Consider the following 17,368-nt stretch of genomic DNA (forward strand, 5'->3'; position numbering starts at 1 on the left):
CTGCATGCCTGGTTCTGTTGTAAGCACCTTGTTTGTAGTCACTCATTTAATCCTCTGAGGTAGGGATCTTTACCGCCTTTTGACGGATAAGGAAAGACACTGAGGCTCAATAAGCTGACTGAGATCACAGAGTTCATTGGGGTTGACTGAGTTCATACTTTTAACCATTCTTCTTTATTGGTAACCATTCTACTTTGAAATGGTCACTGATAACCTAACAAATGCTCCAGAAATATCAGCTATCAATATTATCTAGAGAAACAAAAGTCACGCAAGCAAATGACTTTAGCCATTTGTTATAAAACAAACTCTAAAAAGTCTATATTTTTTATCATGATGAATTATTCTCTCATGGTAGAAAATGAGTATTTTCTTATTTTGCTTACTGGTCTTAGTCCTGGGAGATGGGTTCTCTCTTTCTTTCCTTCTCTCTCTCCCTGCCCCCGTCTGTCTGTCTGTCTGTCTCTCACACCCCCACACCCCCACACATGCACACACGCACACAGACTCCATGATGCCCACTTCAGAAGTCACTATAATCAAAAACACCTGAAATAATCATGAAATCTTACTGGAATTCCCTGCCATTAAATAGGAAAGTCACAAGCCTTTTTCTTCTCATAACCATGTGTCACCACGCAAAGACCTGGAATATAAGGACAGGATGCCATACCTTCCGAGGAGTTTCTGGCAGGAATTCTTTGCACAGACAGTGGTTGGACCAACACCTCCATACAAGATGCATAACTCTCGGATGATGCCATCTCCTTCTCCAAAAAAGACTCTCATTCCGGAATTGACTATGGCGAGCGCATTCTGTTGCCGCTGGGCTTGTCGGAAGCCTGACACAAATTCCCACTGAAGGCAAAAGGTAAGCAGCATATGTAGAACTACCCTGAGTGATAACAATGCACTAAACAGTTTATGTGCACCACCTCGCAGGCCCTTGTCACACTCCGTTGTGGGCCACGCTGTGTCCCCAAAACTGATATATTAAAGTCCTAACCCCCCAGGACTTCCGAATATGACAGTATTTGGAGATACGGTCTTTAAAGAGGTATTCAGAGTAAAATGAGTTAATTAGCGTGGGCTCTCAGCTAACATGGTGGTGTCCTCATAAGAGTTAATTTGGACATAAACAGAGGGAAAACCATGGGAAGCCACAGGGAGAAGATGGTCATCTATGAGCCAAGGAGAGAAGCCTTTGAAGAAACCAATCTTGCTGACATCTTGATATCAGGATTCTAGCCTTCAGAATTGTGAGAAAATAAAGTTCTATTGATTAAGCCACTCAGCCTGTGGTTCCTTATGATGGCAGCCCTAGCAAACTAGGACGCCCTTCAAGGCAAGCGTGATTATTCCCATTTTACAGATGACAGATCTAAGCCTCAGCCTGATTCGGTGGTAAGTTCAGGTCACAGGTCCTGAAACCAGGATTAAGTCTTGAGTCTGAATTCACTTAGAGTCCAAAGTCCCTCTTTCTGCTAAGTTCTGTTGGCAATGTATTTTCTTTTTCAGCCTCTTTTAAACCCCAAGATATAGGTAGAGCGTATTTTCAAGTCTTCTTTAGGGAAAAGCCTTATAGGTCAAAGAACTGATAAAGATTTATAGGGAGTAACTTTAGAGTTTGGGTTAGGTGAAGAAAGACAGAGAGAGAATGATAGAGACAGGGTCTCAGGAGACAAAGGTCTCCTGATTCTGGGAATGATGGGAGGGTATATAACACAAGTAAAAGGTGACTACTCACGAGTACTGTAATCTCCCCTGTAAATAGTCAACACCTTTTCTTAACTCACCTATGTTGGAATTAACAAGCTGCAGACTCATGGTAAAAGCAGGAGACTGAAAGAAGGTTCTCACCTTCCTTGAGTGGGGTATGTTCACTGAGATCAGGATCTCTTCAGGCTTCAGATCTGCACTGGGGCACCTTCTGAGAAACTCCTCGTTTAAAGGAACCTGTCGTTTTCCTTCTGTGGAAAGAAATGACACTTTCCCTGGAATCTGTTCTGTTAAACAATAAAACTTTGGAAATAGTTCTACCAAATAATCTGATGAAACTGGCTGTTTGGGAAAGGAAGTGTTCTTTCTATGCTTGGCAAATCTTTTCCCTACAAAGGCACCTTGTGGTGTTTCTTCCAGACTAGGTCCCACCTGTTTTGTTGTTGTTGTTTTTGTTTGCTTGTTTGCTTGCTTATAAATGAAAATATCTAGCAAAGTGGCCCAGAGGCCACACAGAACAGGACATGAGCAGTCCTCTTCCAAGACAGCAAAATTCATTTTGAGTTTTGTAAGCAGAATGTAGATATTAATACCCCTCTTGGTATTCTGATCAAGTCACTCAACAAACACGTATTGTTTATAACCAGGAAACTGTAAGATTCAGGAGCGAATAAATAAATTGCTTTTAATGAATATATACTAGTGAGGTGCTGCCTTATTTTTTTTAATCTCTTTTTTCCAGCACCCAGGGAATTTCTGTTCTTCAATCTATACACTGGGAGAGGAACCACTTAAAGCTATATGTAATAGGACTTTCGGATGGAAGCTAAGAAGCTTTTGATATTTACACTCACATCACAAGATGTGTTTCTCATCATATGATTGTTTTAAAGGGATGTTACTTAAACATACAACTCTGAATACTAACCTTCCTCCTCAAGATAGTTTTGGAGGTATTTTATAAGGTAATTTTGAAGGTATTTTGTAGGTATTTTTAAGATCGTAGGTACCTTAAGATAATTTTGTAGTTATTGTAGGTAATAATGCAGGTAATAGAAAGCTAGTCCATTTTTAAAATGAAAATAAAAACAGACTTCTAAGGGATCAATTAGCAATAACTATTAACCAAGTTGAAATAAGAGAAATCTACTAAAAGCCCTGGACTTTGTTTCAAAAACAAAACTCACATAGAATAGAATGGAGTCCCACCATTTTCAACAAAAAAAGGTCTTTAGGCTTCCATCAATGAGCAACGAAGTTCAAGCACACAAGATGACAGGGGTGCCATAACCCCCCTGTAACACTTAGAGAAAGTCTTCGACAAAGGGGCTCAGTAATTCTCAGCCACTATAGTTCTCTCTACTACTCAGGTCACAGTGGGACATTAACCAACACAAGCATGGTCAATGTCGGGTGACCAGTACAGGAAAAGACCTAGCACACGGCCTCAAAAAGAAACTGATGAGGGGGCACCTGGGTGGCTCAGTGGGTTGAGCCTCTGCCTTCGGCTCAGGTCGTGATCCCAGGGTCCTGGGATCGAGCCCCACATCGGACTCTCTGCTCTGCAGGGAGCCTGCTTCCTCCTCTCTCTCTACCTGCCTCTCTGCCTACTTGTGATCTCTGTCAGATAAATAAAGAAAAAATCTTAAAAAAAAAAAGAAAGAAAGAAAGAAAGTGATGAGGACAGCGGAAGTGTAGGGGATTAGGAATAAACCGGCCAAATTTCCAGCATTCAGAAAGGTGAGGAGAATTATTAATATTACAAAGAATAGTAATATTCTGGACCTCCTGCCTCCCCAGAAAGAAAAGCGGATAAGAGGAGCAGGATTAATAATTTCCAAGAAGGAGCTGTCACTTACTTTTTGATAGCAAGTTGAGGGTACAGTTGCCCACGGCCAGGAGGGGATTCAGATCTGAATCTAGGTGCCTGCTCACGATATGGCCCCCTAAAGACTTAAAAAAAAAAAATAATGAATTATTTTCAATACCTGTTACAGAATTATAAAAACACAGGTGATAAAGTAAGGAGTAAGCAAGGTTTTGGAGAATTACTATATTTTGTCTGTTTAAATGAACAAAAAGTGTCATGATTTGTCAGAGACAGTCACCCAAGACATGTATGCCAGAGTTTACCATCATCAAATACATACGGCCATGTTCCTGATCTGAGATCCAGCCAGAGTTCGCAAATGCTTCAAGAGAGCTTGGTACATCCGTGTCTTCTCCTCTGGGAGGTTCTGGATTACTTCACCCAAGATGTACTTCACCTGAGTCAGGCTGAGGCCAGCACCTAAGGTCAGCTCTGAAATGAAATCATTTATAAATAATGCGATGTGATCACTGCTGACCTGGAAATGTCATTCAACCAAAGTTGCAGACAGGGGATCTTTTCCCCAATACTTGCTGCCCTGCTTATTGATGGTAGTGGTGGTGGTGGTGAAGGAGGTGATGGTGGAGAGCAGGGAGATGGTGGTGGTGGTGGAGGTGATGGAGATGGTAATGGAGGTGATGGGGGTGGTGATGGTGACGGAGGTGGAAGTAGTGGTGGTGGTGGTAGAGGTAATGGTTGTGATGGAGCCTGCGTGTTAATGGAGGTGATGGTGGGGGTGATGATGGAGGTGGTGAGGAAGGTGTAGTGGTGATGGTGGCAGTGGGAGTGCTAATGGTGGTGATGGTGGTGGCAAAGGTAGAGGTGGTAGTAGTGATGAAGGTGATGTAGGCTAAATGTTTCTACTACACTAAATGCTTCATAGAGTCTCCTTGACTCCTAAGAAATTTTTAAGAGAATAACCTCATTTCACTGATGAAGAAACTGAGATTCAGAACTTGACTACGTTCTCAGAGCTAATAGGCGAAATGGTCAAGAATTAGATTCCAGGGCTAGGCTCCAAACCCACATTTACATTACCTCTCATCATTGTCATTAAGTCAATTTCCTTTGCGGGATCAGATGAGCCAGGCTGTAAGCTGCTCAATACATAAACTTACTCTCCTTCCTACTGTGCTTCTGGAAAGCAGAGACTGGGTTCTACTCATATTTATCTTCTATCCAGCACTAAGCACAACATTCTTCATTGAATAGTTGTTACATGTCTCTGATATGGCAGAAGGAAGTTTTTCAGTAGACTCTGCAGACAATTAGTATTTCTTTTAACTATAGAGAATTCTTTCCTGGGTCTCCTCCAGAATGTTATCATTGTTATAAGGAGAGAATCTCTGTATATTATAATTAGGAATAATTCTTTTTCTGCTTGTCCACTGGATAAAGGACAAAAATCGATTACCAAATGCAAACTAAGAAAAGAGGGACCATAAGAACTCACCATTATGTGAACAGGTTGCAAAATTTAGTTCTTCAATTCCATCGGGAGAAATTATAACTGGGTGAAAGACACCCTTAAATTTCATTTCAGGCCCTGAAGGATTAGAAAAAAACAAATTTTGAAATTGTTATTAAAAGTGATTATCATATGGTTTCACTTACTTGTGGAGCATAACAAATAGCATGGAGGACAAGGGGAGATGGAGAGGAGAAGGGAGTTGAGGGAAATTGGAAGGGGAGGTGAACCATGAGAGACTATGGACTCTGAAAAACAATCTGAGGGTTTTGAAGGGGTGGGGGGGTGGGAGGTTGGGGGAACCAGGTGGTGGGTATTAGAGAGGACACTGATTACATGGAGCACTGGGTGTGGTGCAAAAACAATGAATACTATTACGCTGAAAAGAAATAAAACATTTTTTAAAAAGTGATTATCTTTGGGTACCTGGGTGCCTCGGTCAGTTAAGTGCCTAACTCTTGGCTTTGGCTCAGGTCACAATCTCAGGGCGGTGTGATCGAGCCCCATGTGGGACTCTGCGCTGGGCATGGAGCCTGTTAAGATTCTCTTCTCTCCCTCTCCCTCTGCCCCTCCTCCCCTGCTCACACACTATCACTCTCTCTCTCAATAGAAAAAAAAAAAAAGTGATTATCTTTAAATATGTAAAAGTTACATTATCTTTCCATTGGTCTGTTCATTGCCAAATCACCCAGAGACAGGCCAGATGGACTTCCACTGGACTTGGAGGCCTCCTTGAACTCGTCAGCTTGAAGTGTTGGCTGACTAGTGTGAGAAGACTTGTGGCATGCTCAAAATTCTCTTTGGGAGGACTCTGGCAGTCTCCTCAGAGAAGAAGGAAGTCAAACTGAGTTCACAACAGACCCAATAGAAAGACCCTGTAACTGCAGTGTAAGAAAACCATTTCATATCTATCAGGATACCACCAAAAGAGGAAACAAAGAGTGACTTCAAATATGAGCCCAAGATCAGTCGCCACATGGAAGGAAAGAACAGCTGTCACCGGAACTGCTACTTCTGTGCTGTTATGAAGCAGATCTTCTGGGTGTAACTCTATGCACTGCTCTGATTCCGGGCAATAGGAATTTACTTACATAATGGAAGTTGTGAAAGTCTCTTAAGCAATCCCAAGAGTCAAGTCTAAACTACTAAAAGTGCTTTTTTGGACTGTTTTTCCTGAGAACATGAACATGAGGTTCTTTCCTCCAAAGTCCTATTCCTCACTTCCCTCAGAAGAGGTCCCTGGGGTTCTACATACCTACAGAGGTGTTCCCCATGACAACAGGGGCCTGAGGGTAGTTGAATTTCGCTTCTAGAAGTTCTGTCAGGGTCATTGGAGAAATCCATGTCATTCTATCACCAACAAAAATCCTGGTCCTTTGTGGTTGTTTCTCAGCCATTATCTGTTAAAACAGCAAGAGGGATTCGAGATCATCACATGAAAACATTTCCACCTGTTTCTACCCCATTTTGGTAGGAAACAGAAAAAGGAAATAAGAGATCTTTTTTAAAAAAGAAAATAAAAGTGACCTAAAAGTAAGGCTTTACTAAGCATTCAGAGTTCAGATTAAACATATAAAAGTATTTTATTCCTTCTGGAGACTGTTCTCCTATATCTAACTTTGCTGCTTGTGTATCTTCAAGGAATTCATTTCAATGTTTAAAAATATTTTAATATGCTTTAATTATGTCAAACCTTCATTCTACAGAAGAATAAACTTCAACAAAGCTAGAAGTAGAGGGCGCCTGGGTGGCTCAGTGGGTTAAGCCGCTGCCTTCGGCTCAGGTCATGATCTCAGGGTCCTGGGATCGAGTCCCACATCGGGCTCTCTGCTCAGCGGAGAGCCTGCTTCCCTCTCTCTCTCTCTCTCTGCCTGCCTCTCCATCTACTTGTGATTTCTCTCTGTCAAATAAATAAATAAAATCTTAAAAAAAAAAAAAAAAAAAAAAAAAAAAAAAAAAAAAAAAAAAGCTAGAAGTAGAAAACATGTCTACATTTATAGAAGTTGTGATGACATATTCTTATAGATAGAATCTGCTACTTTTAACCATCAACTATTTTTAGAGCTTGGGTTAAGAATGGCAGATGGATGTTATTTGCCAATCAGCTTCCAAGAGGATCCATCAGCAAACACGCTTCCTAAATATCTCACCATGAATTCCTCTAGAATGAGCTCAACTTTGCCTTACCATTAGTTCTGGAGGAAATATCAATTCTTGAGTTGGATCCAATGGCAGAAACTCCTTTTCTGAGAAGAGTTTTGTACTTATCTTAAAAAAAGAAAAGAAAGTAACAGGAGTTATTGTCATCAGGCAACTCTAACTACTTTAAATCCTTTGTGGAATGAGCTGAGAAGAAGACATACAGCAGACAGAAATAAAACCAACTGGCCAGCCACAGTCTCTGGGTTCTAACAAAGACCTAGTTATTAGCAACTCAATGCAGATGCCAATGGTCCTCAAAGCTCAACTTCCTGCGTGTTCTCTTTGAGGTCTAGGAAAGCAGAGGAGGCACAAGCAGCTGAGAACAAGAGTGTTTCTCCAAATTCCCTTCCATCACTTCTCCCTCTGCCAGTTCTTTCATTTCCCTAATGTCTTCACTTTGCTTGGCTAGTCCTTGAAAAAGGTTTTTAAAAAACTAAGAGACATTAAGGGATCAAAACATTTTTTCTCCTATGGATAGTTGTTCTTGGACCAGAATAAATTCTGGAAAGAAGAATGAAGTTTAGGACAGATTTTTTTTTTTTTTTGGATGAAGATGGAGAATGAAGGTGGGGGCCATGTTGAAATACCTCAAATTAGTCAACTTAGGCAGCCATTTATTCTTCCTAAAAGTAAGTGGGTTTCTGTTCATGTCCTGAGAAAACTTTAACAAAAAATTTACAACTCACTGACCTTATTTCCTTCTTCAAATTTTGTTAATTCATTTATTACTTGATCCAGACAGCAAACCCCATTTTCTTTACTTTGACAGCAGCCAGAAGTCTAGAGGGTAAAAAAACAAATAATCAAGAATTTATTGCTGATTCTACTAAGTATTTTTTCAACTTTCTTGAGATAAAACTGACAAATAAAATTGTATCTTTAAAGTGCACAATATGGGGATGCCTCGGTGGCTCAGCTGGTTAAGCATCTGCCTTTGGCTCAGGTCATGACCCCCAGGTCCTGGAATCAACTCCTGTGTCAGGATCCCTGCTCGGTGTGGAGCCTGCTTCTCCCTCTCCTGCCACTCCCCCTGCTTGTGCTCTCTTTCTGATAAATACATAAATAAAATCTCTAAAAAAAAAAAAAGCACACAATGTGATTGCTTTACATATGCATACTTTGTTAAATGATTACCACAATCAGTTTGATAAACACACCCATCATCTCACATAGTTACCATCTTGCGTGCATCTTGTTGTGAGAATACTTAAGGTCAACTCTCTTGGCAAATTTCAAGTGCACAACACAATTTTATTAACTATAGTCACTGTGCTGCAAATTAGATTCCAAGAGCTTACTTGTCTTATAACTGAAGGCTTGTGCCCTTTAACTAGCATCTCTCATTCTCCCAGTCCCTGACCCTGGCAACCACAATTGCGCTCTGTTGCTCTGAGTTCAATTTTTTTTTTTTAATTTCTGCATATATGTGAGATCATACAGTATTGTCTTCCTCTATCTGGCTAATTTCACATAGTGTAATGTCCTCTAGATTCACCCATGTTCTTGCAAATGGCAGGATTTCCCACTTTCTCATGGCTGAATAATAATTGTGTGTGTATACATTAATCTGTTGATGGGCACTTAGGTTATTTCCTTTTAGTGAATAATGCTGCAATGAATATGGGAGTTCAGAATCTCTTTGAGGTACTAATTTCATTTCCTTCGGTTATATACCCAGAAGTGGGATTGTTGGATCCTATGGTGGTTCTATATTTAACTTTTTGACGAAATTCCACCTTGTTTTCCACAGTGCCTATACCAATTTACTTTCCCATGAACAGTGAACAAGGATACCCTTTTCTTCGTATCCTTGCCAACATTTAACTTTTGACGTTTTGATATCAGCCATCCTAACGTGTGAGGTATCTCACTGTGGTTTTGATTAGCATTTTCCTGCTGACTAGTGATGTTGGGTACTTTTCAGGTACCTGTTTGTCTTTTAAAAAAAAATTTCTATTCAGATCTTTTGCCCATTTTTTAATCAAATTACTTTTATTTTTTGCTACTGAATGCATTAGTTCCTTATATAATTGGATATTAACTCCCTATGGTTAATGGTTTGCAAATATCTTCTCCCATTGTGTAGGCTGCTTTTGCATTTAATTGCTTCCTTCAATGTGCAGAAGACTTTCAGTTTGAGAGAATAACACTTGCTTATTTTTCCTTTTGTTGCCTGTGCTTTTGGTTTCATACCAAAAAAAATCATTGCCAAGATCAATGTCAAGGAGTTTTTTCCCCTGTTTTATTCTAGGAGTTTTATGGTTTCAGGTCTTACAGTTAAGTCTTTAATACATTTTGAGTTCATATGTGAGTGGTATAAAGTAGAGGTGCAATTCATTCAGGTTTCCCTAAGCCATTTATTGAAGAGACTATCCTTTCATCATTGTGTTCCTGGCTTCACTGTCAAAGATTATTTGACTGTGTAGGCATGAGTTTATACCTGAGATTTCAATTCTGTTCCACTGGTCTGTGGGTCTGTTTTATGCCAGTGCCATATTGTTTCAATTGTTATAGCTTTGTGAAATAGTTTAAAAACAGGATCTGTGATGCAACCAGTTTTGCTTTTTCTCAAAATTGCCTTGCCAATTTAGGGTCTTTTTTGGTTACATGCATATATTAGGATTTTTTTTCTATTTCTGTGAAAAATGCTAATGGAATTTTCTTAGGGATTGCATCGACTCTGTAGATTGCTTTGGTAGTATGGACATTTTAACAGTATTAATTCTTCCAATCCATGAACATGGGATATCTTTCCATTTATATCTGTCTTCCTCAATTTCTTTCAACATTGTCTTATAGTTTTCAGTGTATAGATCTTTCACTCCCTTGGTTAAATTTATTCTTGAGTATTTTATTGTTATCGATGCTATTATAAATAGGATTGTTTTCTTAATCTTTCTGATAGCTTGTTAGTATATAGCAACATAACTGCGTTTTGTATGTTGATTTTATATCCTGCAACTCTACTTAATTCATTGATTAGTTCTAACAATTTTTTTGGTGGAGTCTTCAGGGTTCTATATATAAAGTCATGTGCACAGAAAATTTTACTCCTTTCTTCCCAATTTGGATGACTTTTATTTCTTTTTCTTGCCTAATTGTTTGGCTAGGACTTCTGGTACTATGTTGAACTGAAGTGGCAAGAGTGGGCATCCTTGTCTTGTTCTTGATTCCATTCATTGTATTCTTCAGCTCCAGAATTTCTGCTTGCCTGTAATTATTTCTATCTCTCTGTCAAACTTCTCATTTAGTTCATGTGTTGTTTTCTTGATCTTGCTGAATTATCTTTCTGTGTTTTCTTGTTGCTCATGGTTAGTTGGATCCATGTTCTACTGATGCCCTCTCAGAGCCCTGGCTTCTCTCCGCCCACCCTTTCCTGCCCCCAGATTGTGCATCACTCCTCAGTATTCTGGATGAGGTGAGAAATAAGTGGGCCTCTTTGGCAGTGTCCACACAGCTGGGGAAGCCAGATACCCACTCACATGAGAACGTGAGAATGTTCCCTCATGGGGTAAATCAGGAGCCAAGAAGGTCTGACTTGGCACTGAACTATGCCACGTTGTGGGAAGGATGATGCAGATAGAGTGAAACAGTTTCTTTCACTCTCTTCAATGTATATAGCCTTGGATTTATTGTTGTTGTTGTTCCACTGGTGTGATGGGATTTCTCCACTGGACTCCTGGACTTATCCTTAAATCACTCTTATCCTAGAGTGAGTGTCAAAATTGGTGTTTTTTGGGAACAAGAGAGTAGAAAACTCCCGTTTCACTGTGTTGCTGATGTTACTCCTCTATTGCCTAAATCTTGATTCAAGCTTGGTACCTGGTCCTCACCTAGATGGAAAAGCAGCTGATCCAGCCTCAGGTGGAGCTGGTCTTCTGGGGTGAGTTGCTAAAGCTGGAGATGAAATGCAAACACTAGGCAGGAAGCAAAGTCCCCTCTACTAACAATTAAATAAAACAGGTGACTACCAGCTGAAACATAATACAGAATCAATACTGCTAAATGCTATGAAAAAAGAACAATGTGTATGTAAATATATCCATACCAACTTCTAATTTAAAAAAGTCTAAGGTTTTGAGAAAATTTGAATAGTAGTGATTATTCAACAAGCTAAAATATGTAAAAATCTTATAACAACGTCTGGCACTCAGCAATAAATATTAACAATATTAATATTTAATATTTTATTAATGATAGATATTAACAATTACTATGGCTATCACTCGGTTCTTATTTATGACATATTGATTTTATAGTTGAGTACAAAGGGCAATCTTCTGTCCCTCATTTCCAGATTGTTTGTTCACTTATTCATGCAGCAGATAGTGAACAAGTGGCTATTCAATAAGTGCATGGGGCCCAGCCCTACAGACACACAGACCCTGCTGTCAAGCAGCCCATTGTCTGATGGGAGAGATGGGAGAGCAAACGGGAGTGAAACCACGGTGTGACCACTGCTGTGCCAGGAGTATGTACAGAGGGCTGCAGGAGCAACAGGGGTGTGGGGGTGGGCAGGGCACCTGACACAAACAGATAAGGGAAAACTCCTCAAAACAATGACCCATAGCCAGTATCAAAGTGCTTAGGTGCTCATTATGGGACTCTCCAGGCTAGCTCAATGGATGAGAGCAAACACCTGCCCAAGAATCAAATAACAAAGAGCAATTACAGAGCCTGAGATAAGAAGGGGCCTTGTATTAGTAACAATGGCTGTTCCCCTAGTCACTTCTGGTAACCCCTCTGAAGGGCTCCACACTCAGTAGGAAGTCTGCTTAAGATTCTCTCTAAGAAGAAGAAAGGGAGAGAGGGGAAGAAGGTATGCTGGAGCAACTTATAGCAGAGAATTTCCCTAATTTGGCAAAGGGAGCAAGCATCAAAATTCAGGAGGCACAGAGAACCCCCCTCAAAATCAATAAAAATAGGTCAACACCCCATCATCTAATAGTAAAACTTACAAGTCTAAGTGACAAAGAGAAAATTCTGAAAGCAGCTTGGAACAAGAGGTCTGTAAGCTACAACAGCAGAAATATTAGACTGGCAGCAGACCTATCCACAGAGACCTGGCAGGACAGAAAGGACTGGCATGTTATATTCAAAGCACTAAACGAGAAAAATATGCAGCCAAGAATACTATATCCAGCTAGGCTGTCACTGAAAATAGGAGAGATAAAAAGATTCCAGAACAAACAAAAATGAAAGGAATTTGCAAACACCAAACCAGCCCTATAGGAAATATTGAAAGGGGTTCTCTAAGCAAAGAGAGAGCCTAAAAGTAACAGACCAGAAAGGAACAGAGACAATATACAGTAACAGTCACCTTACAGACAATGGCACTAAATTCATATCTTTCAATAGTTACCCTGAATGTAAAGTTCTTTAATTTCCTGGTTGGCCAATTGCCCCAAGGCTAAGTGCCCCAATCAAAAGACACAGCTGTATCATAATGGGTAAAAAAAACAAGACCCGGGGCTCCTGGGTGGCTCAGTGAGCCTTCGGCTGAGCCTTCCGCTCAGGTCATGATCCCAGGGTCCTGGGATCAAGCCCCGCATCAGGCTCTCTGCTCAGCGGGGAGCCTGCTCCTTCCTCTCTCTCTGCCTGCCTCTCTGCCTACTTGTGATCTCTGCCTGTCAAATAAATAAATAAAATCTTAAAAAAAAAAAAAAAAAAGATCCACTGATATGCAAGAGACACCTCTAGATTTAAAGTGACAGGGTGAATAACAATTTACCATGCTAATAGACATCAAAAGAAAGCTGGGCGGCAATCCTTATATCAGATAAATTAGATTTTAAGATGGACAGACCACCTAAGCAAAAGATCAGCAAGGAAATAAAGGCTTTAAATGACACACTGGACCAGAAGGACATCACAGATATATTCAGAACTTTCCAACCCAAAGCAACAGAATACACATTTTTCTCTTATGCACATGCAGCATTCTCTGGAATAGATCACATCCTGGTCACAAATCAGGTCTCAACTGGTACCAAAAGATTGGGATCATTCCCTGCATATTTTCAGACCACAGTGATCTGAATGAAACTAAAACTCAACCACAAGAGGAAAGTTGGAAAGAACTCAAATGCATGGAGGCTAAAGGGCATCCTACTAAAGAATGAATGGGCCAACCAGGAAATTAAAGAACTTTAAAAATTCATGGAAACAAATGAAAATGAAAACACAACTGTTCAAAATCTTTGGGATGCAGCAAAGGTGGTCCTGAGACAAAAGTACATAACAATATAAGCCTTTCTCAAGAAACAAGAAAGGTCTCAAGTACATATCCTAACCCTATACCTAAAGAAGCTGAAAAAAGAACAGCAAAGAAAGCCTAAACTCAGCAGGAGAAGAGAAATTGTAAATATCAAAGCAGAAATCAATTAAACAGAATCCAAAGGAACAGCAGAACAAATCAACGAAACTAGGAGCTGGTTCTTTGAAAGAATTAATAAGAATGATAAACCCCTGACCAGAATTATCAAAAAGAAAAGGGAAAGGACCCAAATAAATAAAATCATGAATGAAAGAGGAGAGATCACAACCAACACCAAAGAAATACAAACAATTATAAGAATATATTATGAGCATATATACACCAGAAAAATTTGACATTCTGGAAGAAATAGGTGCATTACTAGAGACATATAAACTACCAAAACTGAGCCAGGAAGAAACAGAAAACCAGAACAGACCCATAATTAGTAAGGAGATTGAAGCAGTCATCAAAAATCTCCCAACAAACAAGAGCTCAGGGCCTGACAGCTTCACAGGGGAATTCTACCAAACATTTAAAGAAGAATTAATACCCATTCTCCTGAAACTGTTTGAAAAAATAGAAATGGAAGGAAAAGTTCCAAACTCATTTTATGAGGCCAGCATTACCTTGATCCCCAAACCAGACAAAGGCCCCATCAGAAAGGAGAATTAAAGACCAATATCCTTGATGAACATGGATGCAAAAATTCTCATCAAAATACTTTGGGAGAAATTGGAGGGGGAGACAAACCATGAGAGACTGTGGACTCTGAAAAACAATCTGAGGTTTTGGAGGGGTGGGGGGGTGGGAGGTTGGGTAAGCCTGGTGGTGGGTATTATGGAGGCACGTATTGCATAGAGCACTGGGTGTGGTGCATAAACAATGAATTCTGTAACACTGAAAATAAATTTAAAAAATAGGGGTGTCTGAGTGGCTCAGTGGGTTAAAGCCTCTGCCTTCAGCTCAGGTCACGATCCCAGGGTCCTGGGATCAAGACCTGCATTGGGCTCTCTGCTCAGTGGGGAGCTTGCTTCCCTTCCTCTCTCTCTGCCTGCCTTTCTGCCTACTTGTGATCTCTGTCTGTCAAACAAATAAATAAAATCTTTAAAAATAAATAAATAAATAAGAATTTTTTTTTTAAACCTTAAAAAAACACAACTAGTCAATAGGATTAAACAGTATATTAAAAGGATTATTCACCATGACCAAGTGGGATTTATTCCTAGGCTGCAACGTTGGTTCAACATCTGCAAATCAATCAATGTGATACAATTCATTAATAAAAGAAGGAACAAGAACCATATGATACTCTCAATAGATACTGAAAAGGTATTTGACAAAGTACAACATCCTTTCTTGATCAAAACTCTTCACAGTGTAGGGACAGAGGATGCATACCTCAATATCACAAAAGCTATCTATGAAAAACCCACAGCGAATATCATTCTCAATGGGGAAAAACTGAGAAATTTTCCCCTAAGGTCAGGAAAATGGCAAGGCTATTCACTATCATCATCACTGTTATTCAACATAGTACTGAAGTCCTAGCCTCAGCAATCAGACAACAAAAAGAAATAAAAGGCATCCGAATCAGCAAAGAAGAAGTAAAAATTTCACTCTTTGCAGATGATATGATACTTTGTATGGAAAACCCAAAAGACTCCACTCCAAAATTGCTAGAACTCATATAGGAATTCAGTAAAGTATCAGGACATAAAATCAGTGCACAGAAAAGTGTTGCACTTCTTTTCTTTTCTTTTTAAATTTTTAAAAAATATTTTATTTATTTGACAGAGAGATCACAAGTAGATAGAGAGCCAGGTGGGGGGAGGGGGGAGCAGGCTCCCCGCTGAGGAGAAAGTCCGATGTGGGGCTTGATCTCAGGACCCGGAGATCATGACCTGAGCTGAAGGCAGAGGCTTAACCCACTGAGCCACCCAGGTGCCCCCAGTTGCATTTCTATACACCAAGAGCAAGACAGAAGAAAGAGAAATTAAGGAGTTGATCCCATTTATAATTGTACCCAAAACAGTAAGATACCTAGGAATAAACCTAACCAAAGAGGCAAAGAATCAGAAAACTATAAAGTACTCATGAAAGAAATTGAGGAAGACACAATGAATGTAAAAATGTTCCATGCTCATGGATTGCAAGAACAAATATTGTAAAAATGTCTATACTACCTAAAGCAATCTATACATTTAATGCAATCCCTATCAAAATACCATCAATTTTTTTCAAAGAAGTGGAACAAATAATCCTAAAATTTATATGGAACCAGAAAAGACCCTGAATAACCAGAGAACATTGAAAAAGAAAACCAAAGTTGGTGGCATCACAAGTCCAGACTTCAAGCTCTATTACAAAGCTGTAATCATCAAGACAGTATGGCACTGGCACAAAAACAGACACGTAGATCAATGGAACAGAATAGAGAGGCCATAAATGGACCCTTAACTCTATGGTCAACTAATTTTTGACAAAGTAGGAAAGACAGTCTCTTCAACAAATGGTGTTGGGAAAATTGGACAGCCACATGCAGAATAATGAAATTGGACCATTTCCTCACACCACACACAAAAATTGACTCAAAATGGATGAAGGACCTCAATGTGAGGAAAGAATCCATCAAAATCCTTGAGGAGAACACAGGCAGGAACCTCTTTGACCTCAGCCGCAGTAGCAACATCTTCCTAGGAACATCACCAAAGGCAAGGGAAGCAAGGGCAAAAATGAACTATTGGGACTTCATCAAGATCAAAAGCTTTTGCACAGCAAAGGAAACAGTCAACAAAACCAAAAGACAACTGACAGAATGGGAGAAGATATTTGAAAATGACATATCAGATATCCAAAATTTATAAAGAACTTTTTTTTTTTTAAAGATTTTATTTACTTATTTGACACAGGGAGAGATCACAAGTAGTCAGAGAGGCAGGCAGAGAGAGAAGAGGAAGTAGACTCCCTGCTGAGCAATGCGGGGCTCGATCCCAGTACCCTGAGATCATGACCTGAGCTGAAGACAGAGGCTTTAACCCACTGAGCCACCCAGGCGCCCCTATAAAGAACTTCTCAAACTCAACACCCAAAAACAAATAATCCAATCAAGAAATGGACAGAAGACATGAACAGACATTTCTGCAAAGAAGATATCCAAATGGCCAACAGACTCATGAAAAAGTGCTCCACATCATTCAGCATCAGGGAAATACAAATCAAAACTTCAATGAGATACCACCTCACACTAGTCAGAATGACTAAAATTAACAAATCAGGAAATGACAGATGTTGGAGGGTGTGGAGAAAGGAGAACCCTCCTGCACTGTTGGTAGGAATACAATCTGGTGCAGCTACTCTGGAAAACAGTATGGAGGTTCCTCAAAAAGCTGAAAATAGAGCTACCCTATGACCCAGCAATCACACTACTGGATACTTACCCTAAAGATACAACTCTAGTGATCTGAAGGGGCACGTGCACCCAAATGTTTATAGCAGCAAGTCCACAATAGCCAAACTATGGAAAGAGCCTAGATGTCCATTGACAGATGAATGGATAAAGAAGATGTGGTGTACACACACACACACACACACACACACACACACACACACAATGGAATACTATGCAGCCATCAAAAATTGAAATCTTGCCATTTGCAATGACATGGAAAGAACTAGATGGTATTATGCTAAGCAAAATAAGTCAATCAGAGAGAGACAATTATCATATTATCTCTTTGATATGAGGAAGTTAAGAGGCAGGGCGAGGTGTTGTGGGAGGTAGAGAGGGGAAAAAAATGAAACAAGATAGGACTGGGGAGGGAGCAAACCATAAGAGACTCTTAATCTCAGG

General features: G+C 39.9%; 1 protein-coding gene across 1 annotated transcript in view; it reads right to left on the reverse strand.

Annotated features, from left to right (window-relative positions):
• LOC131827590 (aldehyde oxidase) overlaps positions 1 to 17,368 on the reverse strand; it is an 82,856-nt gene that overhangs the window by 48,437 nt on the left and 17,051 nt on the right. Inside the window, exons 7-14 of the mRNA XM_059168474.1 lie at positions 7,950 to 8,039; positions 7,245 to 7,325; positions 6,313 to 6,457; positions 5,043 to 5,135; positions 3,870 to 4,021; positions 3,579 to 3,672; positions 1,861 to 1,970; positions 674 to 858 (exon numbers count right to left, since the gene is read on the reverse strand). Of these exons, the coding sequence (XP_059024457.1) occupies positions 674 to 858; positions 1,861 to 1,970; positions 3,579 to 3,672; positions 3,870 to 4,021; positions 5,043 to 5,135; positions 6,313 to 6,457; positions 7,245 to 7,325; positions 7,950 to 8,039 (950 nt within the window). The remainder of the gene's footprint in view (positions 1 to 673; positions 859 to 1,860; positions 1,971 to 3,578; positions 3,673 to 3,869; positions 4,022 to 5,042; positions 5,136 to 6,312; positions 6,458 to 7,244; positions 7,326 to 7,949; positions 8,040 to 17,368) is intronic.

Source organism: Mustela lutreola, chromosome 3 (assembly GCF_030435805.1).
Source record: "Mustela lutreola isolate mMusLut2 chromosome 3, mMusLut2.pri, whole genome shotgun sequence".
NCBI classification, from domain to species: Eukaryota; Metazoa; Chordata; class Mammalia; order Carnivora; family Mustelidae; genus Mustela; species Mustela lutreola.